The sequence below is a fragment of the Astatotilapia calliptera genome, chromosome 12 (genome assembly GCF_900246225.1).
Source record: "Astatotilapia calliptera chromosome 12, fAstCal1.2, whole genome shotgun sequence".
Classification (NCBI taxonomy): Eukaryota; Metazoa; Chordata; class Actinopteri; order Cichliformes; family Cichlidae; genus Astatotilapia; species Astatotilapia calliptera.
In genome coordinates this window covers 8,333,846-8,358,783 of record NC_039313.1, presented here as the reverse complement: position 1 = coordinate 8,358,783, position 24,938 = coordinate 8,333,846, and the positions used below count along the sequence as shown (strand labels likewise).

The window sequence follows — 24,938 nt, the reverse complement described above, 5'->3', positions numbered from 1 at the left end:
GTAGTTTAATGCAGTACATGGCAATTGTTAGAAGTTATTAGCGCCCAGATCCATGAACATTTATGCTATGTGCTAATAACATAAGCTCTGCGCCCATACTAAACAGAGTTTTCCTTTATATCCATCATGCCAAGGTAATAAAGTATAGAAAAGTTTACTTCAGAACAATCGAAAGAATAAAAATAAACATTTACAAGAGCACATGCACAGCTACTCCGATACCGAACAAATTTATAAGTCTCATCTTAACTGTGCCCACAATTATGCAAAACATTTCGGATCACAAGAGAAAAACAATAAAGTCTATAAACCTTACTTGTTTTTCAAAATTTTACTTGTGGAACTGAGAGGTAAAAAAGAAAGAAAAAAAATCCACATTTTATTCATCCTTTTGTTGTAGAAAAACTCTTACTTGATTGGCTTATAAAAATGCATTTCATAGGCAAGAGCATCACTATAATAATAATCATACAGGAGTTTGTCATAAACTGGACAGTTCAGTTCATAGACAGGGTCTTGGGTTGAAGGTTCAGGGTCGACGGTCATATTCACTGATCTTTCTCTTGATGTGCGACAGCTTGGATCTCAGATATTTACACCTCTTCTTCTTAATCTGGTACTCTGATGACTGTGGACAATACATAAGAAAGGTATTGTTGTTTGAATTCTTTACACACAAATTTCACTGCTGAGAATGTGAATAATAACCTTACCTTCTTGAAGTCCTTCAGCCTGTTATAGTCACTCAAGGCATCCTGAGATCAGATTACATATATTAGTTGGCTAAAGAAGTAAGCATCATCCCAAATTCTCACACAGAACTTTCTTTTATGCTAAAGTTTTCAAACCATTTCTAACACTTTATTACTGGATTTATTATTTGATTTTGAGTAGAATTATTTGAATATAAGCAAACACATAATGGATTGCATTTTTATAGTGCTTTTCTAGGCACCCAAAGTGCTTTACAATTCCACTATTCATTCACTCTCACATTCACACACTGGTGGAGGCAAGTTACAGTCTTAGCCACAGCTGCCCTGGGGCAGACTGACAGAAGCGAGGCTGCCATATCGCCCCTCTAGCCAACACCAGTAGGCGGTAGGGTAAAGTGTCTTGCCCAAGGACACAACAACCAGGACAGAGAGAACAGGGGGATCGAACCGGCAACCTTCCAGTAGATGAGCTTCCCAATTCCCCTGAGCCATGGTCACCCCAACATATCAGTCTTATAAAGTTTCCTATAAAACCAGCCACCTCGCATCTGCTGTTAAACTGTTGACAGTTAGAAGCTAAATTGTTGCCTTGCACTTGTACATTCACAATGAAATTGAATACAATGTAAATTTCATCAGATTTAAAATTGTAGGATTAATTGATGGCAAGACTTTTTTGAACAGTCTTTAGGAATGGAGTCTAAAACAAAACAACCCCCCCACCCCCACCCCCCATTTTGCTGGTTCAGAAAGTAAGGACTGAAGTTAACTCAGAAGGATAAATTCCAGTACTGAATTTTATGCCTGTGGCACATATTCCAGAATATGTGAATATTCTTTTGGTTAAAACTTTATTTGTGAAAAAATTCATGAAGTCATTACTAGTTAAGGTTAAAGAACTAGTCAGTTCAACAGAGATCTGACTTTTTGTCAGCCTGCCTAAAATAGGGGTTGTTATTTTCTTTAATCTGAGATGAATAGTAAGATATTCTAGCTTTACAGGGTTGTTTTTGTTTTGTTTTTTGTTAAATAGAGCAGCAAACTCTTTTTCCAAGCTAAATGAAGATCTTCTAAATAAGTGACATGCCATTTCCTCTGTAACTTATGGGTTATCTGCTTTAAGGTGGACATGTGTGAGTCATTAAAAGGATTCACCACTTCTGATATGAGGCTTTTTTTTTTTTTCCAGAGGAGCTACAGTATCCAGAGTCATACGAGTAGTAATATACCTGTACTTTTTTTTGCCCCCCCCCCCCCCCCCCCCACCCCGAGGGCATTCCCCCCCCCACCCCCCACCCCTCTCCCCCTACACCCCCCACACCCCCCACCCGGGCATTTTTCCCCCCTCCCCTATCCCCCTCCGCGTCCGTGTGCGTGTGCACGTGCGCGAGAACGGACTTTTTGCACATGCATGTGTGTCCAGGGGTCATATGAGTTCACATGTGTTTAATAGAGTATTATTTAATGAAACCATAATGTGTTTTAATTAAACTCTTTTTAAAGGATTGTATAGGTCTCAGAGTTCTGTTATTTAGACATAGGTGATTTAATTGAACTACTTTAGGGGTATTTTAACTAGTTAGGAGCCTTTTGCATTTTCTTCAGTGCTATTTAGGAGCAAATAGTTTTAAAACAGAGGGCCGCAAATAACAGGTATCCCTTTAGAAATAAACAGTGATACTTCTAAAAACCGTGTATTCCCACACAGCATTTAATTTAGCTAGTTTAGGAAGATTTCACTTTTCTAATAGTTTCACAGGCTAATAGTTTTTAAATAGAGCACCACAAACAACATGTATCCCTTTAGAAATAAACTGTGATACTTCTAAAAGTACATATTCACACTAGCGCTGTATCAACCTCAATGTGGCTTTAATGCAACTAGTCTTATAATTATCTACTAGTCTGCAACAGTTAGACTCGCTGATTACACATAGCTGATTTAACTACTTTAGGGGCATTTCACTTTTCTAAAAGTTTCAAAGGCCAATAGTTTTAAATAGAGCACCGCAAACAACATGTATTCTTTTAGAAATAAACTGTGATACTTCTAAAAAACACATATTCACACACTCTGTAACAGTTAGACAGAGGGGGGTACAGTTAGGCTCCCAACAGTCTGTAAAAAAGGTATGAAGCAACAAAAGAGGAGACCTTATCAAGAGCATCCCAGCCCAAAGGTGTTTCTTCACAAATAGTTAATTCCCACACTCTGCAACAGTTAGACTCGATGATTACACATAGCTGATCAGAGGGGGTGCAGTTAGGTGCCCAACAGTCTGCAAAAGAAGTCATGAAGCAAACAAAAGATGCTCCTTATCAAGAGCATCTCAGCCCAAAGGTGTTTCTTCACAAACAGTTAATGGCTTTAATGCAACCAGTCTTATCATGTCAGAGGCCAACAGAAACCATGTCCAACAGAGTCTCCAAAGGCCTGCCACCTTTCTTCCTTACATCATGCTCTTTTATCTCTACATCTCAGAGGTCAACTGAAAGTAGCCCCACCTATATAAAAACACCCCATCAGACACACAGTATTTTCCTCAGCACTTCACAACTGCCGCAAGGTATAGCGTTTTAACTTGTTATTTTTTCACCTGAATGTGCATTGGAGCCGACTTTGCTACCCGCACAGAGCGTTTCTGACAGTCGGACGCTGCTTATACAATAGAGAAAAGCAACAATACAGAGTGTTTCTCTGCTCCAAGAAATCCGAGGGCCTTTCACAAGGTAAGCATGTCTGTTATACCCAGGGCATAAATGTCTGTATGTCAGTGCTGATTATTCAAACATTGTTTAAAATGTGACACATATGTTGTCCGAAAACATTTCCTCTAAATTTGCAAAGTTACTGATTTAAAAAATATATATTTTCGAATTTTTAGTTGCATGTCAAACATATGATAGACTCTTGAGCATATTCGTATAGCTAAATTCACAATGGTATAACCGTGCTAAATAAAAGAGGCCCAAGCACCAATGCACTCTAATCCACTCCGCTAAACTGTATGTTGATAAGTACATGTAGCGTACCTCTACCTCTACAGCTGAAAACAGTTTGTATCCGCACTCTGAGGGTCTGCTGAATTGTTTTAATGGCACTTTTTGACGAACAGCAGATGATGAAATCCTATTTATTGTAGAAACTGTCCCTAAGCTATTGTTGCTCATACTTACTGAGGTCCCTAGCTACTTCCTTACTATGTCAGTAAACATTTTTGAAAAGGAAGCTGTTGTAGATTTAAAGAAACATCTTAATTGAAGCAAAGGCAAAAAAAAACTGGAATGAATTTTATGTGACTGTTCATATTAAAGCCAACAACAAGTGAAAATCCAAAAACGGCTCCAATCCTTTGTATTAATGATCTCCCCCCCTCTCTCTCTGTCACATAAAATTCATTCCAGTTTTTTTTTGCCTTTGCTTCAATTAAGATGTTTCTTTAAATCTACAACAGCTTCCTTTTCAAAAATGTTTACTGACATAGTAAGGAAGTAGCTAGGGACCTCAGTAAGTATGAGCAACAATAGCTTAGGGACAGTTTCTACAATAAATAGGATTTCATCATCTGCTGTTCGTCAAAAAGTGCCATTAAAACAATTCAGCAGACCCTCAGAGTGCGGATACAAACTGTTTTCAGCTGTAGAGGTAGAGGTACGCTACATGTACTTATCAACATACAGTTTAGCGGAGTGGATTAGAGTGCATTGGTGCTTGGGCCTCTTTTATTTAGCACGGTTATACCATTGTGAATTTAGCTATACGAATATGCTCAAGAGTCTATCATATGTTTGACATGCAACTAAAAATTCGAAAATATATATATTTTAAATCAGTAACTTTGCAAATTTAGAGGAAATGTTTTCGGACAACATATGTGTCACATTTTAAACAATGTTTGAATAATCAGCACTGACATACAGACATTTATGCCCTGGGTATAACAGACATGCTTACCTTGTGAAAGGCCCTCGGATTTCTTGGAGCAGAGAAACACTCTGTATTGTTGCTTTTCTCTATTGTATAAGCAGCGTCCGACTGTCAGAAACGCTCTGTGCGGGTAGCAAAGTCGGCTCCAATGCACATTCAGGTGAAAAAATAACAAGTTAAAACGCTATACCTTGCGGCAGTTGTGAAGTGCTGAGGAAAATACTGTGTGTCTGATGGGGTGTTTTTATATAGGTGGGGCTACTTTCAGTTGACCTCTGAGATGTAGAGATAAAAGAGCATGATGTAAGGAAGAAAGGTGGCAGGCCTTTGGAGACTCTGTTGGACATGGTTTCTGTTGGCCTCTGACATGATAAGACTGGTTGCATTAAAGCCATTAACTGTTTGTGAAGAAACACCTTTGGGCTGAGATGCTCTTGATAAGGAGCATCTTTTGTTTGCTTCATGACTTCTTTTGCAGACTGTTGGGCACCTAACTGCACCCCCTCTGATCAGCTATGTGTAATCATCGAGTCTAACTGTTGCAGAGTGTGGGAATTAACTATTTGTGAAGAAACACCTTTGGGCTGAGATGCTCTTGATAAGGAGCATCTTTTGTTTGCTTCATGACTTCTTTTGCAGACTGTTGGGCACCTAACTGCACCCCCTCTGATCAGCTATGTGTAATCATCGAGTCTAACTGTTGCAGAGTGTGGGAATTAACTATTTGTGAAGAAACACCTTTGGGCTGGGATGCTCTTGATAAGGTCTCCTCTTTTGTTGCTTCATACCTTTTTTACAGACTGTTGGGAGCCTAACTGTACCCCCCTCTGTCTAACTGTTACAGAGTGTGTGAATATGTGTTTTTTAGAAGTATCACAGTTTATTTCTAAAAGAATACATGTTGTTTGCGGTGCTCTATTTAAAACTATTGGCCTTTGAAACTTTTAGAAAAGTGAAATGCCCCTAAAGTAGTTAAATCAGCTATGTGTAATCAGCGAGTCTAACTGTTGCAGACTAGTAGATAATTATAAGACTAGTTGCATTAAAGCCACATTGAGGTTGATACAGCGCTAGTGTGAATATGTACTTTTAGAAGTATCACAGTTTATTTCTAAAGGGATACATGTTGTTTGTGGTGCTCTATTTAAAAACTATTAGCCTGTGAAACTATTAGAAAAGTGAAATCTTCCTAAACTAGCTAAATTAAATGCTGTGTGGGAATACACGGTTTTTAGAAGTATCACTGTTTATTTCTAAAGGGATACCTGTTATTTGCGGCCCTCTGTTTTAAAACTATTTGCTCCTAAATAGCACTGAAGAAAATGCAAAAGGCTCCTAACTAGTTAAAATACCCCTAAAGTAGTTCAATTAAATCACCTATGTCTAAATAACAGAACTCTGAGACCTATACAATCCTTTAAAAAGAGTTTAATTAAAACACATTATGGTTTCATTAAATAATACTCTATTAAACACATGTGAACTCATATGACCCCTGGACACACATGCACGTGCAAAAAGTCCGTTCTCGCGCACGTGCACACGCACATGGACGCGGAGGGGGATAGGGGAGGGGGGAAAAATGCCCGGGTGGGGGGTGTGGCGGGTGTAGGGGGAGAGGGGTGGGGGGTGGGGGGGGAATGCCCTCGGGGTGGGGGTGGGGGGGCAAAAAAAAAAGTACAGGTATATTACTACTCATACGCAGTTAGAATGTAACACTATTAACAAGATAATCAACCTCTGTGGGAGTAGAGTTCAGGTAGCTCCTCTGCATTGTGCTGGCACATATCATTGAAGAAGATAACAGTGGAGGAATTATATCCTTTCACTAAGTTACAGCACTTTCAGAAAGACATCTACTGTGTAATATTGTAAATCTAAATATTATAAAGAAATGAACAGAAAAAAAAACAGGTTTTTCTGGGAAGAATGTTATATGTCATATGTAAGAAGAAGATCCAGAGTGTGCTTCAAGTGGTGGGTGGGCTCGTTTACATTTTGAGTGAAGCCAGTTGGCTCTAATTACAGTTTAAATGCTATGTCATTTTTAGTATCTACATGGATGTTTAAAATAAATAACACACTGTAAATATTTTATCTGAACTGAAATCTAAATCACAGTCATTGTTAACTCATTTTGAGTGTTTGGTTTTTGTTAGATACTCATTAGGTCGCTTAACTGTTATTGTCTGAAAATTGTTTGTGTAGTTTTCATTGGTTTCTGTTTTAGATTTAGTTTTTTTAAATTATTATAATATGGAGAATACTTTTTAAAAAGTGCAGTTTTAATTTTTATTTCAGTTACTTGAAATGCCTTGTGCTGGTTAAGTATAAAAACCTAGGGTACGGCATACATTTATGAAATGTAAGACTGCGTTCTTCCATTTGCGCAACATCTCTAAAATTAGAAATATCCTGTCTCAGAGTGACGCTGAAAAACTAGTTCATGCATTTATTACTTCCAGGCTGGACTACTGTAATTCATTATTATCAGAATGTCCTAAAAACTCCCCGAAAAGCCTTCAGCTAATCCAAAATGCTGCAGCAAGAGTGCTGACATGTACTAGAAAGAGAGAGCATATTTCTCCTGTTTTGGCTTCCCTTCATTAGCTTCCTGTTAAATCCAGAATTGATACATTAAAATAACAGCCTGCAGTCCATCGAAATCACTAATGAGATGTTATGGCACAGCAAGAACATTACTAACCAAAATAACAACGTAAATAACGTTTCAACGTCCCTCTTCTCAGCTGTTTCTCTTTCCCTCTTTCTTTCTCCCCTTCTTTCCCCCAGTCAAGTCTGTCCCGTATTCCAGTAAGTGAAAATAAAATAAACAATAAAAGGTGAATCAAATGGACCATTACGGCAAGGCTGGGATGGTCAATTTGGTAAAGTAAATCCGTTGGGCATCTTTCTTTGCCTTTAGACAATAATTCTGATGGCAAAAGAGCCAAACGGGACAGGCAAAAGAAAAAAAAAAAAAAAAAAAAGGGTGGACCAGCCACCTTCCCTTCAAAGAACCAGACAGATGCTGCCGCCCTTACCATGAACTCTGGACTGCCATCAGAATGTCGGTCCAGTTCTCGGTCCAGGTCGGCCAGGTCCTGGTTTATGCTGTCCAGCTCAGCCTGTAGGTTCTTGTATTCTTGGTGATCCCTATCAAACTCCTGTTTGTAGGCCAGACGCTCTTGCTCATCCAAAATGGGGGGAAACAAACTATATGCAAGAAGACAATTCAGTACATAACCAGTAAAACAAAAGAGATACGAATCAGTCAAGGTCAAAGACAAAGTTCTTTATTACCAGCTTTGATCTAGAAATAGCAGATTAATTGCAATCAGCTAATAACTGGCAATGGAATCACATGCACTCACACACTGAAATCTTCTTCCTCTAGGTCATCCCCAGATTCCACACCAGTGTCGTAGTCCCTCAGCCTGGGCTGCAGGCCTCCCACATAGCTGCTGATGTCAGAGTCTCTGCAAACAGGATTTACTGATTCATCCATTTTTGCAAAAGCCTTATAAGTATCTGCCATTAAAACAAACACACTTGAACCCTTGTAGCATGTTTACAGAGCCAACTGGTCTCAAATATGGTTAATATGGTTCCCCATTATCCTTCAGTACCTTAAACTTCAAAACTTATGGATGAGCTGACCCATCAGAGATGGATCACTGTGATCGAGTGCTACTACAGAGTTATGTGCACCTCTTCTCTTTGCACCAGACCTCATTTCAAATTTGGTACAGGGACACTGATCGTTTGTTGACCTGATTTGAACAGAAGTATCCCCGTCTGACCAGCTGGAGTTCCCTCTACACAGCACAGGAAACAGTTTCTGCAGCAGCTGAGATGTTCATCTTCGCAAAGTTGATAATGATGCACTTTTACACAACCATGAAGAACAGTTTCTTATTGACCCACACTCACAAATAAATGTATCTTCATTGTACATTTCTATTTGAAATGTTATTATTTTCTGTGTTTCAGTGAGTGTTTTTCACTACAGCACCAACAATACAATATAATACCAACAATCCCTTTTCTTGGGAATTTAGCGACGTTAAAAATATAATCAAAGAGGCTTTGGTGGTGGATTGTAAGTGTCATGGTCTGTGTGGAGTTATGTTCTCCCATGTCTGTGTGGGGCATTGTGTGGGGCATTTTCAATTTGTCCCACAGTCCGAACACACAGATTGACCGTAGGTGTGGGTGTGAATGTGAAAGTGAATGGTTGTCTGTCTCACTGTGTTAGCCCCATCATAGACTGGTGACTGTTCAGCGTCTACCCCTCCTCACCAGCTGGGATAGCAGGTGCCCCACCCAGAAGTCTCCAAGCCGTTTTATTTTAGATGAACTTTGGTGGTTTACAGAGGAAAATTGTGTAACTAACTCCATCAGGCCACAGTCCTGATCATGTGAGCCCCCCCCCCCCCCCCCCCGCCTCTGCACCCCACCCCAGAACATTTAGTCCTACAAAACTTCATTTACAAAAACAGACTGACAGTGATGCTGCATGTGCAAAAGGCCAGACACCCAAGGTAAGACTATCATGTTTTAAGTAAACAAATTATACACTGTTCAGTCATTTCAGTAATTTATTATTCAAGAATAAAAACCCAATAGAGCTGCTAGCATCACTATATCTGTAAAAAACAAACAAAACAAAACAAAACAAAACCCCAATTCCCCCAGTGCTTAATGATACCTTTTCATAACAATGAAGAACATGCTTACCCTGGTAGGTATAGAGGCTTGTTGTAGTCCAGCTGGTCTAAATAGTCTGTAGAGGCCCCAACTTTATCGTTATGGTCATTAACAAACACCTCTGGATCACCAGACACGTTGGTCACCTGAAGCAACAAACATAGTCAGCCTCAGAGTTTCTACAATGCCAGATTGAAATTAAAGGGACTTTTCCAAATGATGAGCAGTTTAGGGGTGGAAGTGGCTCTACAAATATTTTGAGTTTAGGTTTAAGGTGAAAATACCACGATTATGTCATCAAAGATTTTTCACATTAATGAGTTTCGTCCCATATCGTTAATGAGAGTGCCTTATCATAACCTAATGAGATACTACGCTCATACTTGAGGTCATGGAAACCTGTTTCCTCCATATGAAGCAAGAAGCATCCGCAGGGACCAACCGGTTCCTCTACTTGTCCCTGTATGTCTGAATACCACAAATACCTTCACTATTGTCAACAAGAAGTCTTAGTCAGTGCCTTTAACCAGCACACCTGATGAAATCTCAGGCCTGATGGTGCTACTTGGAAAGTACACAGCTGGAATTAAAGCTACATGGACATAATACTCAGATACACATTTTCCATTTTTATCACTACCATCGGAAGACAGGGAATAAATTAATTAATCTGAACATGTGAAAGATCTAATGAGTTAATGTTTAAAAGAATAAAAATATAACAACATGCTGTTTCACTTTAGATGACATCACAGTGACACCACAGCACATCATGCTGAAACTAAGAGTGGCTAAACAGACCACACCCAGAAACTACAGGTGAAACCTCCTCTGCCCAGTGTCTCTCTCACCTGTCACGCGCACACACACACACACACACACACACACACACACACACACACACACACACACACACACACACACCAATTCTCAGCTTTTGTAACAAACAAGTTGTGTAATTTCTGAAGTAGTAGTAGTGGTTAGAATCTGCAGCCAATTACATGAATTATGCTCCTATGCATCTTTATTGCCATTTACAGTGCTGTTAGGATGTCCCAGACTGTTTTAATGTTCTTAACAGTCTGTTTAGAGATTACACAGATCAAAACCAAGCATTCTGAATAGTGGATAAGAGCAGATAACACATTATCACCCTGCAACTGACTTTAATGTTGTGGAAATTTTAAAGCCCTCTGACACACCTTAGAGATATTGTGTGTTCCAGCTCTTGACTGCAGATCTGTGTCGTGTTTACAGTATTTAAAATATTCAAAAATATTCACAGAGAGTTTGAGACTGAGTGGGGAATTTGTTGAGCTGACCTGATATATTTAGTTCAACCTTAATTTGACTGAATAAAGTTACGCTGCAGCTGATACAGGCTTTTGCTATTTAATAAACAGGTAAATGCGATGCTGATGTCAACACAGTCACACACAGACTCACCCACTCCCCGACGCTGTTGTGGTGACCAACATTGACAACCTTGACTTCCTCCCAGAGAATGCGTTCTGGGCCCCAGCGCCTGATCTGTTGGCGAGTCTTGACCGCAAACACGAGCAGGATGATGAGGGCAACAAACACCAAAAAGCCCATAACCACAGCGATGGCCTGCAAGAAGCACAACCAAGATCATGGAGCTGAAGTAATACCCATTATCAGGGATGTAAATGACAGGCAAGTTTCACACATTTCCCTAAAAATCTCAATCTTATAACACCTGCCACCAAACAATGAGTTGGCCAAAGGACATTTGCAGGTACAAGTCTGCCATGAAACAATGATTCCAAATTCATGTAGAACAAACTGGGTTTCCAGTATCACTACATGTACTAGTTGGTTTCCAACGGCACACTTGCTCAGTTCAGCTGATTGCTGCTTTAGTGCAAAAATGTGTAGAAACACACCCAATTCCTGATCACCAACATGTATTCTGCTGCTCAAGATATCTCCTGCCCACAAGCGACAGTCAGTGACGCCGTTTCTGTCAGGGTTATGGTGATGTTTGCAGTTCTTACAGTTAACATTTAATGGCGTCAATTTAACAAAAATAAGGCAAGCAAACACTGGTGTTCAGTATTTTCCCCAATTTAAGAAATGTGAAAAGTTTGGAGCTCAATTGCACCAGTCCCTGAGTGCACCCAGAACAAGCTGATTTAGTACTGAAAGAGGGGCACACACATTTGTCAGGTTTTTGTTTCTTTTGCTTTTAATAACTTTGAAGTAGACGAACACATAAAGTTCCAATAAAATGAACATTTGCAGACTTTTCTCTTCCTGACACCACTCAGTTCTATTGCATTTTTCTTCTAGTCTTCTGAAGTCGTAATTTCATCTTCATGTGTCCATTAACTGCGAGTTTAATTTACTGCTACCTCTCTGGCTGAAACTAAACAAACTCTCAGTATACACAGAGAAAGGAACTACACAGAAACCGCACATCCTGTGCCAAAGATCCAACCACACATTATTAGAGAAAAAGTGTCTCACCTCTTGGGGCTCCACCACGCAGTAATGGTAAAGGTATTGGTTTAAGAAGAGGCCCTGGGGCTGGACCTGGTTCTGGAACTGGGCACACATCTGTACCACCTGGTTGTAGTACATAGACCCCGTGGACTGTGCTGTTGGATTTATCGCCACCAGGTACACAATAGTGGCAATAATCATCAGGAATGCCAAGATGGCGCAGATAATGATTGATGCCAGGTAGAACTTTGATGAACGGGCAGTACCTTGCCTTGACACAACCATGATGAATATAATAAGCACAGCTATGAAGGTAATTGCAGAAATGGCAATGATAAAGCCTTTGCCAGATCTGGGATCCATTTGTGTTCCTCCATAGCCGGAATAGGAACCACCATATCCACCACCATATGAGCCACCATATGAGCCACCATACGCGCCCCCATAACCGGTTCCATATCCACTGCCATATGAGCCTGGCATGAGACCAGTTCCGCCCCCCATGAGACTCATTTCGTAATCCCAGGCCAGTGTGGAGGCCACACAGGCAAACACAGCCACACACATGATGATAATGATGATGCACATTATCTTCATCACACCAGGTGGTGAATTCCAGCGATAGAAGTGAAGCACCTTATTTCCAGAATAATAGGAAAATGCTGGGTTGGACATGACTTCACTGTGCCTGTGGCTGGAACAGAGGAGAGAAGATGAGTTGTGGTCATTGTCAAGACATGGAAAAGCAAACACCAAGTACTGATATAAAAATAGCAAGGCTACCCCAAGAATAAGGTCTAATATTGTCAATGTTTTCATCACAAGGGCAACTTCTCATAATGGTGTGATCTACTTCACGTCATTGAAATGAACAGGTTATCACTTTGAAAAAGAAAATCCTCATGTCATCTAAAACCCAACTAAGCCAAAGCCTCATTGATGTCCATCACACATTTTCCAAAGGCTAAAGATGATTTAAAAAAAAAGTTTATTAGGGATGGATGTGTTTGTCAAATAGTTAACAAGAACAACAAAAAAAACTTGGTAGAACTCAAGTTTTTTTTAATACAACAAATTGTTTATACACTAATAAGCCAAAGATCTATGGTTTGAGCCCAAAAGGTGACACTAATGCTGTTGGGCATCTGACGTAAAAATCTAATCAAACGTGAATCGGCCCACTGCAGCAATGCCTTGTGAATACTGGAGCGCTGGAAAATGGCAACTATGAAAACTATGCCAACAGTCGGGTGACAAAGAGAAATAGTGTGGGATTGAACACAGACTTTACTAACAGGAAAAGCATGCACAGCTAAAGACGTCAGAAAGTCCGGCGCGGAAGCGGTTTACCTAATAACAGAAAATATGCATTCTGTGGCCCTACAAATACAACAATCCAGTCATTTGAATTTTGGGTGGGGGCCACTCCTTAAAGAATACTGAGTTAGTTCCCAGTGAAAATGAAACTTTTTTTTGGATGCCTTAAATTGCAATGAAACATTTTTGTCATGTATTTGAAATTAATGTTAGAATAGAATAGAGTATAATAGAAAAGCCCTTTATTGCCATTGCACATGTACAATGAAATTATGGGTGCTCCATGTCAACTATGCAGAATAAAACATAAAGAGTAGGACAGCAGGAATAAATAACAAACAGGATAAATATATACAGTCAAGAGGAATATATACAAAACAAGAGAAAGCCACAAAATAGAAAGGCATAACTATTATTACCAATTGCCTGAATTTCATCACACAACCTCTTACGGTCTTCTGATGCCTATATTGAAGCTTTTTTAAACGTATTACTGGCAATTTAAAAACAAGCAAACGCTTGCTCAAAAATGATGAAATTTGTCACTTTTGTTATGTGAAAATCCTTTAAACCTTAATTTAAAATCATTGAATTCTGAGGCTTTTCTTCGAACATGTCTACATTTCCAGAGGTTTATTTACCATAAACACTGCACTGAGCTTAAGTCAGCTGAGTCCATAAATGACTAGATGAAGCAGGTGTCTGTGCGTAGTGAATGATAAAGGGAATTCAGCTTACCGTTTTTTGCCACTGTGGTTGCTGTGTTTGTTGCTCGGCATACTTAAGGTCAACTTCCACTCACTCTAGTAGGACAACACACAAGAAGCAATGAGCATTCAAAAGCTTTTGTATAATGTCATGTGTCAGACTAGTTTTCCTGCTGAGGCACATACCAGCTCTCAGCCTTTTGTTACAAATGTGTGTTTGTGCAGATTTCCTAGCTCACATGATTTCTTTGTTTTTCTTGTCTAAGGTAACTGAATCAATTATGTGATACATACTTTTCAAAAGTCAACACTTCAAATTGCGTTTGATTTTCTGAAATGTGGGGCTAGGAATGATTAGAAATGATTGGCACTAATATTCATGAAGTGCCTTACTTTGACGCTTTGTTAAAAATGATATATTTTATGGTCATCTCAAACGATGAATGCGAAAATCTAACAAACTAGTGACGTATCAGGGGACCAATGTCTGGCTATGGAAAGCACTACGATGGAAAACAGCGCCTGTGTTTATGAGGAAGCCTGTTAATATAGTGGCCATTTCAGATTAAAAGCAGCTGTCTGAGCAGATAACACTGATCCATTCCATCACTTGTAAACTGACTTTAACATCAATGCTCATCTCTTCTACTTCAAACTGTCCGTAAACTCTAGTTACACCTTTAAGAGGGACCTACCTGTGTGATGATCGGCGTCCTGCTGATGAACACAATACACACTCACTGAAATACGAACGCAAACACTGTGCTCGCGACCGCCTCCATCCACAGCGCGCACTCAGGTAGCAATGAGACGGGCATATAGGCGTGTGCTCGTCACGTGGTCGCCTCCTCCTTGAAACAGGACTAACCTGTCCTCAGTGCCTGCATCTTCTGGAAACAGGCAGAAGATGCGTGTACTCTTCCAGGAACTGTTTGAGCTTTATTTCCAGTGCTCTTAAAACCAGATTATAAACAAATGAACTCTCAATCTGCTCCACTTAAAATAACAAACATAATCTCTTTTGAACATCTATTTATCCCGCAATTTCGACAAAAAGCAGGGTTACTATCAAGAAATGCGAATCCCGACGTGCCAGACTTGATCTCTGTTAAAATGCATACGTGCACTAATTCGATGTACCTGAAACCTGAGCCGATGTCCCCATCCCGTCTTCCTACTGTTGTGAAACTTGGTAGGACAAACAGTAACCTGTCAAACCTGTTCTGCAGGTAGAGCTTCTGCTCAGTGCACCGCTGTGAGTCCAGCAGCCACCTTGACCCCTGCATCAGTAGACCACTTCTAGTAGCCCGCATGTTTCTTTGCTTTTTGGACAGTTTCTAGCAGACACACCTTGAGAAAATATTCTATTCCTTTACCCATTTATCAGTGTCACTGCTGTCTTTGTATTCATTTTCATTTATACAAATACTCTTACTTAACACGTGAATGCAGAGAAACTCTTTGTTCAAAGTCCATTTTAAATTTGGTGTGAGTGACAATACTGAGTTTTTCAGGAACAGCTGCTGCAGGAAAATGTCGCTGGGTCTGCTGTTTTTGGATAGCTGTTAGTTTATTCATCAGAGTAGCTGCAAAATTAAAACCCCTGGAAGCAGAACTTATTACCAATCTTTCAATGGGCACCGTTTCAGGTAGGGGTCATGGGAGTTGGCATAAGGATTTTTGGCACCAAGAGTCATATTGTGTTCCTTGAACAGAGTGGTCGGCTTTAAAGGTTTTCCCATGAAATGAACAGTGAGTAGAAAACAACAACCTGGCACTAAAGGAAGGCACTGCAGCACACATTGATAGAAACAAAAAACTTTAATGAAGGTTACAAAAGAAAGGTACCAGAAGACAGCTTGGTGTTCATGGAGCTGTGCGGTCGGAGACAGGTCAGAGTTCAAATAGTCAACTGATTCAAGGTTCTGCTGGGAAACTTTAATGTCCTGTGATGCATTCCCTACCTCCTCATCTCGCTTTAACTTCAAGCACCTAAAAGATCTCTTGTGGAGAATCTGTTCATCATGTGGACTGACCGTACCAACCATTGCACCACCATGTCAGCCAATTTTAAACACATATTTACTATGGCAAAGTTGTACAAATCACAAAGCAGAATTTACATTATAGTTAAAAATATAAATTCAGAGCACAGGTTTCATGTTTAAATGCAAAATAAGGCAAATACACATATCTATCATATGACCCCAAACCAAAACTACAGATAAAAAAAACAGTGTCCAGTCAGAGGAAAGCAGTCAACTATCTTTATTATCTTGCCCATGAATAAAAGTAACTGTATTAAAGTTTCCATAGCAACATCCAACATGAAGATTTCATCTCTTTGCTTGTCTACCAGTGTTCTTTTGAAGTTGCTGTTGTTGCTGTTATGCTAAGCTAACATGGCCATCTTACAGTCTCTAAAACAGCAAAATCCCCAATATGTTCTTTTACAACTATCGGGGAGTGCTGTGTGCATGTTCATTTACCAACACTCTGTTGAAGTTTACGGTTTCCGTGACTTTTACTATTCCCTCTATAATGACGACACATCCCAGACGATGTTCCTTCTAGTGACAGTGAGTCTACCATCCATCATGACGGAGTGACTGCAGTGTTTTCCACCTATTTCAATGTGATAATGTCACCTCTGTTGTCAGGAATTATGGTTCAGCAGTAACGGGGAGTTTCACTTGGAAGAGACAAGCGTCTTTTTTAAATTTACACCACAGTCCCACTGTTGTGTTGTCGCAGAGCACACCTGAGCACACCTGTGTTAACTGCTTAGTTGGCATCGCTGTAGCCCACGGACTTGTTGTACTCTTGAATCTTCTGTTTGATGTGAGAGAGCTTGTTCTTTAGATACTCACACCTCTCTCTTTTTTCCAAATATGTTGGGTCCTAACAAGGAAAACATAAATCAGTAAAATTGAGTACATTTCTTCACAAAGATTTCAGTAAACCACACAAGTATTAAGAAACCAGGCAGTACATTTGAACCCTAATGGTGACACACCATTAGAGGTCTCAAGTTGGGTTTTTCAGACTTTCAGTGTTCGTTTGCTTGTCAAAATATGAAAACAGGATAGATAGTACAAGAAAGCTGCCATGATTAATCTGAGCTAGAGCTCCAAATCACTGTCATTGTTATGGCCTTCTATCCTACAAAAGCCATTACCCATCACCTGCTATACCACACAACAGTAAGGTGATTTGGCATCTGCATTTTTCTGATTCCTGTAGTAGGATTTGTATGTACAGCAGCAGAGAGACTTAGAAAACCAACTCATCTATCATCTGTGACAGTGGATGTGAAGTAAATTTAAACAATTTACTTGTGCTTTTTCACTAAAATAAAAGGGAAGAACACTTTTTAAACTTTTGTTTTAATGATTTATTCATTTTAAGTGGTACTGTGCACTGGGTTTGGATATTCAGCAGGTATGACCCTTCTATGAGGAGTTTATATGTTTGCTTGTAGGTTTTATTTTTATTTTATTTGTTTTCTTGTCAGGGAGGTGAGGATGCTCCTGTAATAAAAAACCATGTTAGATTAATGCTGCGCAGTAAAGCACTAGATTATTAACCTCTGGGGTTTCAGTTCCTTGACTAAAGTCCAATTAAAAATGACTTCCCTTCTCAGACTGTTGCATTCTCAACCCAAGCCCAGTGAAGTGACAGAAAATGGATGGATAAAAATAAAACAATAATGAAACAAATACTGGAAACTACAAAAATATGAGTCTAACACAAGAACGATATATAATGGTTAGTGAGACAAGTGTGACTCAGCTGAAAAACTGCATTTATTTTCCAAACAAATTCATATGTTGTAAATAGATTCTTCTGAGGTTTGATGAGAGTTTGAAGTTATGCACTCAAACAAGTGTCTGCTAGGTTTTTTGGTTTATCCAAACCTTTCTGTAAAACATCCCCCCCCCCCAAATATATGAAAGCACAACAGAGTGTTAGTGGGGCAGCTCTTTGATCTAAGTATTATTAAAAATAATAACTGTTATTAACAGAGACATGAAGGGATATCTTTTACAGAAACACCCCTTCCCTAAGACCCCAGTCTGACAGACAACAATTCATGATGTATACTCACAGCTTTCTTCCTCTGATACTCCATTAAAATACCATTTATCCGCTCCTTCTCCTGAAACAAAGCAAACGTGTTACTGGATGTAATGTTACAATGTGTGTGTCTGTCTATCTGCTCGCTAGCAAAATTACCATTTGGCTGGAGGGCCGGGATGGAAGGTTCGCCATCATTTCATCCATCTCTTCGAACTTCTTGGCCATGGCCTGGACCTCAGCATGCAGTTCTTTGTACTCAGCATACTGGTCATTGAACACAGCCTTGTACTGGTCCCTCTCCTCATCTGTGTAAATGCTGGGATACTTCCTGTAGAAACAGCAAAGGAAACAATATTTCTTGGAGCACTGGCAGCTGAATGTGTCTAACACAGGTGTTTAACTGGGATACCCTCCTTTATCTTATCTTACTTATCTTATTCTTGATCTTAAACTGCTAATAAAAATCTGATTTCTGAGGATGGTTTAGAAAATAGTTAGTTTGGTAAACTGGTAACTGAATAAACTACTTTCTAAACCATGTGTGCACCTTTAATTTTTGTCTTACTGACACCAAATCCATGAAAAGATCTAAGATCATAAAGGAACCAGTGAAGGCAGCTTAAATATGCACTCAAAAAATAATTGTTTTTGAAGGCTCAGTAATGTTCTACTAGAGCTGGTCAGAGGAGTTTTTAGCAAACTGTTATCAAGCACAAGTAATAATGTACTATTTGTAGTGTGGATTTAACCCACATTTAGAGTTGTGCTGTGTATTTAGGCCAGCAGGACACTGTGTGATGACACTTTCTGGATAACAATGGAGTTCAGTGATAAAGGAATTAAATGTGTGGCAATACTTATTTTTGATTCTCCATAGGGCATTCTTTGACAGTGTAGCACATTAAATGCCAAAGACCAGCACTTCCTAGTCCTACCCACACTGGGCCAGAAGGTCTATCTGATGTGTGTCGGTGTTGTTCCTGGATCATCATAATAATATTTGTCCAGGATCAACATCGCATCTGACCAAACATAGTTATGATGTCATAGCTTTGCGGATGTCCACTCAAGAAAAAAAAAATCCAAAATGAGGGCTGTTAGGGCCAAGGTGTGATTGTGGTGAGGGTTTGGTGTGTGATGTGATGGTGTTTCCACATCGCAAAGCTATGACATCACTACAGTATGACTAGTCACTTGCAATGATGAAACCTGGACCAACATTAAATTTGTTGATCCAGTAACTGGACCGACAGGAGGACATCAGATGGTGTAAACAGAAACACGCGCAACAAGCTACACATGAACTGTATGCCACTTTGTGTGAGATGGGCCTAACGTGAAAGTGTGACAAACAGTAGCACTGGTGAAATGGTTATTCAGCCTTTGTAGCAGTGAGTTTTCTAGAAGAGCCATAATTCACATAGTCTGTACTGGAGTGTTCACAAACTAAAAGAGGTCACACCATTCTGGGTGGTTTGGAGTTATGTATTTTTCATTTACAGACGTAAGTGTGATACTGCTTTCCCAGAATACCCATGTACAAAAACACAGTGGTCATCATTGCACTGCTGGAGGTTTTATTTCTGTTAAAACACTTTAATTTAATTCTATTTTATTTATATAGCATCATATCCAATCAGCAGTCCCCTTGAGGCACTTTATAATGTAAGGTAAAGACACTACAATAGGGAAACACTGCAACACGAGAACAAAATTGGGGACTGTGTTTAATCAGTCTGTTTGTATGTCAAATGTACATGTGACATCTGATACTACACTAGGGCCTCCCTGTTAAATGCACAATACACAGCTGGAAGACGAAACCTAGATGGTAATACTCACGCCACATAGTCGGCTATAACAACAGGTTTGGGGATGTGTCCGGCTGGTATGTGACCACGGAGGATCTCTGGCTCTGGTGCCATGAGAGGAGCAGCTTTTAAGTGGTTGGGAGCATCCATGATGTCTGGCTGAATGGTGGGGAGAGGGGTCTGCTCCGACACCATGGAGGATGGACCAAGCTGCGGCAGGTAAACATAGACACATGTTCAGATCATACATACTGTGTGCACCTTGGTGTCTGCAGGAACATTTCAAACACTTTCTCATACTTACTATAGAGAGTGGGACAGATGAGCCAATGGTTCTTATCTATTGTGTAATGAAAAAGAGAAACAGGAGTTTACTGACATTGGGTAAATACACCCTCTCTGCAAAACCTAAGCTGTGATGCTATGTTCTCTTTAGATAGAAGAGGTTTTCTACTCCCAACCCTTCCAAACAAACCACGCTTGTTCAGTCGCCTTGAGGCGACTTATGTTGTGATTTGGCGCTATATAAATAAAATTGAATTGAATTGAATTGAATTAATTCTACTGTCATGAACTCTCACGTTCACTGAGGCCTGTACAATCTGACATGAAGCTCTTGGGTTGTTTTACTGTGTCTCTGAGCAGTGCATAATCTGATCTTGGGTTGAATTTGCTTTGACATCCACTTGTGAATAATCTTTCTCCTTGTAGAATGCTGGGCTTCAGTTTGTTTCTTAGCTTAATTTCCATGGTGAAATCATCAAGGTGTGCAACACACGAATAAACAAATGGACTGGCTCTTATATAGCACTTTTCTACTCCATCTGATCACTCAATAGAACTTGCCTTATTGACCCAATCATACAAGCACTTTTTTCTATGCTTTTCTATACACAATTGAATATTAGATTAGAATAAAAACTGGAGATAAAGAGAATAACAGCTGGCTAGTTCTTTGGGGGGCATAACTATTCAAAAACACAACAGGATAAGCATCACTGCTCAGTATTACTTTTCAGTTTTATTGTAGGGTTATTACCTAACAGTGTAATGCACTTTGAAATTGCTGTGGCTGTTGTTGTCATTTGGTGCAATAGAAATAACACTGAATTACACTGAAAATAAAATTGTTGCATGTAAAAAAAAGCTCATCCAGTGAAGCAGGTGATTACTTAACATTACTTACAAAGCGGTCTTACAACAGCGTCCAGGAATGCTGACTCTATTTTCTAGAGGATTGATTGGCATTAGGTTTTGGTTTTGTATGTGCTGATCTCTTATCTTGGATATAAAAGCACAGGATGGGTGCAAAAACATGATAGTTTACTTACTGGGGTACACTGTCATGTAATAGAATTAATGTTTTATTACATGACAAATTTAACCCTAAGCCCCCAAAATGTTCTCTGGAGTATCTCCAGGCCTCTGCATTAAAGGTCAGATTAGGTATTTAGCTGTGAATATTATTTTTGTGCTTTTTGTGTGTGTGTCAGACCTCCTGTGCCAGCCCCTCTTTCCTCATCCTGGCTGCTTCATGTCTCCACAGCTTCACACACACCGCTGCACTAATAAAGTAGAGCACCATGGTGATGAAGATGAAGATAATGGCTGCTGTCTGGCCGGACTCGGTGCGACAGAATGCACCGTTCACTCCATTATTGAAGACTGGCGAGTAGCACAGCCCCCCTCGAGTTGTGTCATTCACATACACCAATCCTGCGGCTAAATAGAGCACACCCAGCACCAGATTTATGGAACACTCTGTTAGAGGCCACCATGAGGAATCCAGAAGGATGGCTCTGTAGTACAGGGTCATGCCAAGAACAACCAGAATAACTGTCACTATCCATGCAAGGCCAGCCACAACCAGAACAAAAGGCGTCTTGGGTCCTGTGTATAAATAACCCCCAGACCCATATGCAGCAGCGCCTCCACCAAGCCCTCCATACAGCTGCGGCCCAGAGTACCCATACATATTGAACCACTCATTGTCCTTATGAACGTAAGCGCAGACACAGGCAAACACTGCAGCTCCAAGCAGCAGCTGCACACCGCCCAGGATCCTTAGCAAGCCAGCCCATGACTTCATGTAGGAGTAGCGCGCATGATATTCTTCCACCCGCTCCTGGTACGTCTGAACTGAGACATTGGTGGGCACTGCAGATGCAGAGTCAAATGCTTCGGCACCGAGCAGCAGTCCATCTCGCTCCTTTTGAGATGTGTAGCTGCCTCCAGAGCCACCATAGCGGTCTCGATAGGAGCCTGGAAGGGAGGGAGATGGAGGGGCAGAGTGAGGCGGTGAGCAGGGGACTCCTGATGTGGTGTGGCACTTAGCACTCTTTTTGGATGAAGGAGCAGGGGAATCAGGGCCAGACCCACCCTTGCTACCACGGTTACTGCTGTTGCCACGGAAAAAGTTCTTGACAGAGTCAGGGATGAAGCGGCGAACTGGCTTAATGTCCATAGCGTCCCGGTCTTCGTCCATTGGGTCGTCATTGCTGGGGGGATAGAAAGCTTCAGGTCCAACAGGTGGCTGTTCAGGTAGAGGGGGAGGGGGCAGGGAGTCTAAGCTTACAGCTGGCACTGTCCCATGCAGGAGTTGTGGAGGTGGAGGTATTGCAAGGTCCCCATACAGGGAATCTGCTGGGACCTGGTCATAGAGTGGCATCTCCCTCACTCGGTCAAATCTGGAGACTCCTGAAAACATCGCAGCTTTGACTTTCTGCAAAGAGAAACAGAGAGGATTACAATGGCATAGTACCAAGATCTGAACTTACAGCACCTCTAAAATAAAAACACAGGCCTTAGTTTCATTCCTCATCTTCTCGCAGCTGCTTCCTTTAGGGGGTACCAAAGGAGATCATCTGCCTCCATCTCACCCTGTCCCAGCATCCTCATCTGTCACTACATCCATGAACCTCCTCTGAGGTCTTCCTCTTTTTCTCCTGCCTGGCAGCTCCATCTTCATTATTTCATTATCCTTTGGATAAACTGGACACTCTCCCTCCACTGCATATGTCCAAACCATCTCATCCCAGACTGAGCTGTCCCTCCAATGTACCTATTGCTAATCCTGGATTGCTCATCTGAGCATTTTCAGTTTGGCCTTCTGTCTTATTGTCAGTGCCACCGTCTCCAAAGCATACATCATGGCAGGTCTCACTACCTACTTATAAACCTTCCTTTTCATTACTGTACACTGCACCCTGCCTGCACTCTCTTCTTCATTTCTCTTGGGCACTGCCATTGGAGGTATTTAAACTCATCCACCTTGAATACCTCTGCTCCTTGCAGGTTCACTGATACAGTTTCACTGCTTTCCATAAATCATGACAGCACTGTACTTTTGAATTTTTGCCAAGGTCCAAGAAAAAAATATCAGCTACAGCGAGAACTTTAATAAATGATCAGATGACACAAATTGGATGAAACAAATTCAGAATGTAATGTAATTCCATTAATTGAGTCATAAATGCAAAACGTATGCTGTAAAGCCAACTGTTCGTCTGCTGGTGGGTGACCAGTCTTTACTCAATTTGAAGAACAGTAAACTGTTTGGATTTAAATGTCTACGAATTCCAAAATTATCCCTCTAAGATAATAAAAGTACTGTGATTATCCAGTCTGCACTGCTGTGTCAGTGCTCCACACAGGAGCTCCAATAAATACTTGGTATACCGAATACCCACCAACTCTGCTGTGGAGGAATTTTGGCTTGTTTTTCCTTTTCAGAACTGCTTTATGCTGGAAACACTGACCATTCACACCTCAGCAGGTTTGGGTCCAGACTGTGCTTAGGCTATTTTAAACTTAGTTTTGGAATTTTGTGCTTGGTTTAGATGAAAGAGGAACCATGTCTTCTTAAAAGATCATACAATAATCTCTCAACACCTTGAGGCGATTTTGAAGCATGGGAAAGTATCATCCACATAAATATTTCCTAGCTTTCTTGTTTTCTTATATGTGATGTACAAGAAAATGTCCTTCATCAACCAAGTCTATTTCTCCGTCACTGGAGTCTTTAATTCAGGTCCCCACTGTAGGCTTGTCTGCCACTAAGTGTGGTGCAGCTGACTGCAATCCACTGTGTCTCACATCTCATCAGTCAGGTCAAGGTTTCAGCGCTTGTCCTTCATTTGGCTGCAGAGCAGCACTCTTGCCATAATTAAAATGGTGAATGCCTCACACCAGCAGACTTTTCAGTCAAGGCTGTCTACATGAGGCATCTTCCATTTATTAAGTTAATATAACTGTTATTTGTAAAAACTGGGAAAGCTTAAGGGAACTGTAGCAAAACAGCTAATTCCATGAGTAAAATGACGAGAAATGAGCACAAGATCAGAGATTTTGTTTTGTTTTGTTGTTTTTGTTTAAACAGAGAACATTCACAATAATTACATTTTTACGTTATTTGTGAATATTTCTAGAATATTCTCAGTATGACATTGCACAATAGGACGTTTTTTTCTCTTGCTTCATGGCAGCACTTCTCAATAAGTAAACTAAAGGAGAGATTTGTAGTTTTACAGAGCTTAGCTCAGACTCCCCATGACTCAAGGCTCACAAAATATACACTATTTAGGACTCCTAGCTTAATCTCTTATGTTGGTCACAGGTTCTTCAAAGGGCGTCTGTACATCAGCACAAGGTACCGCCTTTACCGTCAGGTCCCAAAAGCGCACCGACACATGATGAGGGTGGCAGAGCTGGGAGTGCACGGCTTGACCACAACACACAGAGCACTTCAGACTGGAAGTCCATCTGTTCCCCTCCTATTCAAACTTCACTCATTCGCTGACTTACCTTCTCACTGGTGTCGGTGCTGGTCTGTGACACAGGCAACAGCCTCCTGTCTTTGTTTTCTCACACTTATAGGTCAGGCATCGCTATGAACAGTAGTTAAAGCGCAGTCAGGAGCCGGAAAAGCAAAGTGCTCGCACCTCCCCACCGCGGTAAAACTTACCTGACCTGTCCGGCCAGCCTCACGATGCGTTCACGGCCTCTTTTCACATCTGAATCCTCACTCTCTCATTCTTACGCCACATTGTTGTGTTCCCTTGAGTAAAGGCGACTTTCAACAACCGTTTTTATAAGTAATATTTTTAATACATTTATTTTTATTCTTTTGCAAAAAAAAGTATCACTTATTATAACTGTAAAAAATGTTGATTGGAAACGTAAGTGATATCGGTAGCTTAGCCCC

General features: G+C 40.5%; 2 protein-coding genes across 2 annotated transcripts; both read right to left on the bottom strand.

Annotated features, from left to right (window-relative positions):
* Window positions 1-337: 337 nt before the first annotated feature.
* oclnb (occludin b) lies at window positions 338-14,629 on the bottom strand. Its single transcript, XM_026187141.1, has 9 exons — window positions 14,540-14,629; window positions 13,876-13,940; window positions 11,845-12,514; window positions 10,801-10,965; window positions 9,385-9,500; window positions 8,019-8,123; window positions 7,689-7,860; window positions 714-755; window positions 338-628 (listed from the first exon to the last, which is right to left on the bottom strand). The coding sequence occupies exons 2-9, from the start codon at window positions 13,914-13,916 to the stop codon at window positions 530-532; spliced, it is 1,410 nt and encodes a 469-aa protein (XP_026042926.1). The 5' UTR covers window positions 13,917-13,940; window positions 14,540-14,629; the 3' UTR covers window positions 338-529.
* Window positions 14,630-15,646: 1,017 nt separating this feature from the next.
* Window positions 15,647-24,706, bottom strand: marveld2b (MARVEL domain containing 2b). The gene is made up of 7 exons (XM_026188798.1): window positions 24,539-24,706; window positions 21,231-22,457; window positions 20,040-20,075; window positions 19,767-19,945; window positions 18,081-18,252; window positions 17,953-18,003; window positions 15,647-16,745 (listed from the first exon to the last, which is right to left on the bottom strand). Exons 2-7 carry the CDS (start codon window positions 22,440-22,442, stop codon window positions 16,629-16,631), a joined length of 1,767 nt encoding a protein of 588 aa, XP_026044583.1. The 5' UTR covers window positions 22,443-22,457; window positions 24,539-24,706; the 3' UTR covers window positions 15,647-16,628.
* Window positions 24,707-24,938: the final 232 nt, after the last annotated feature.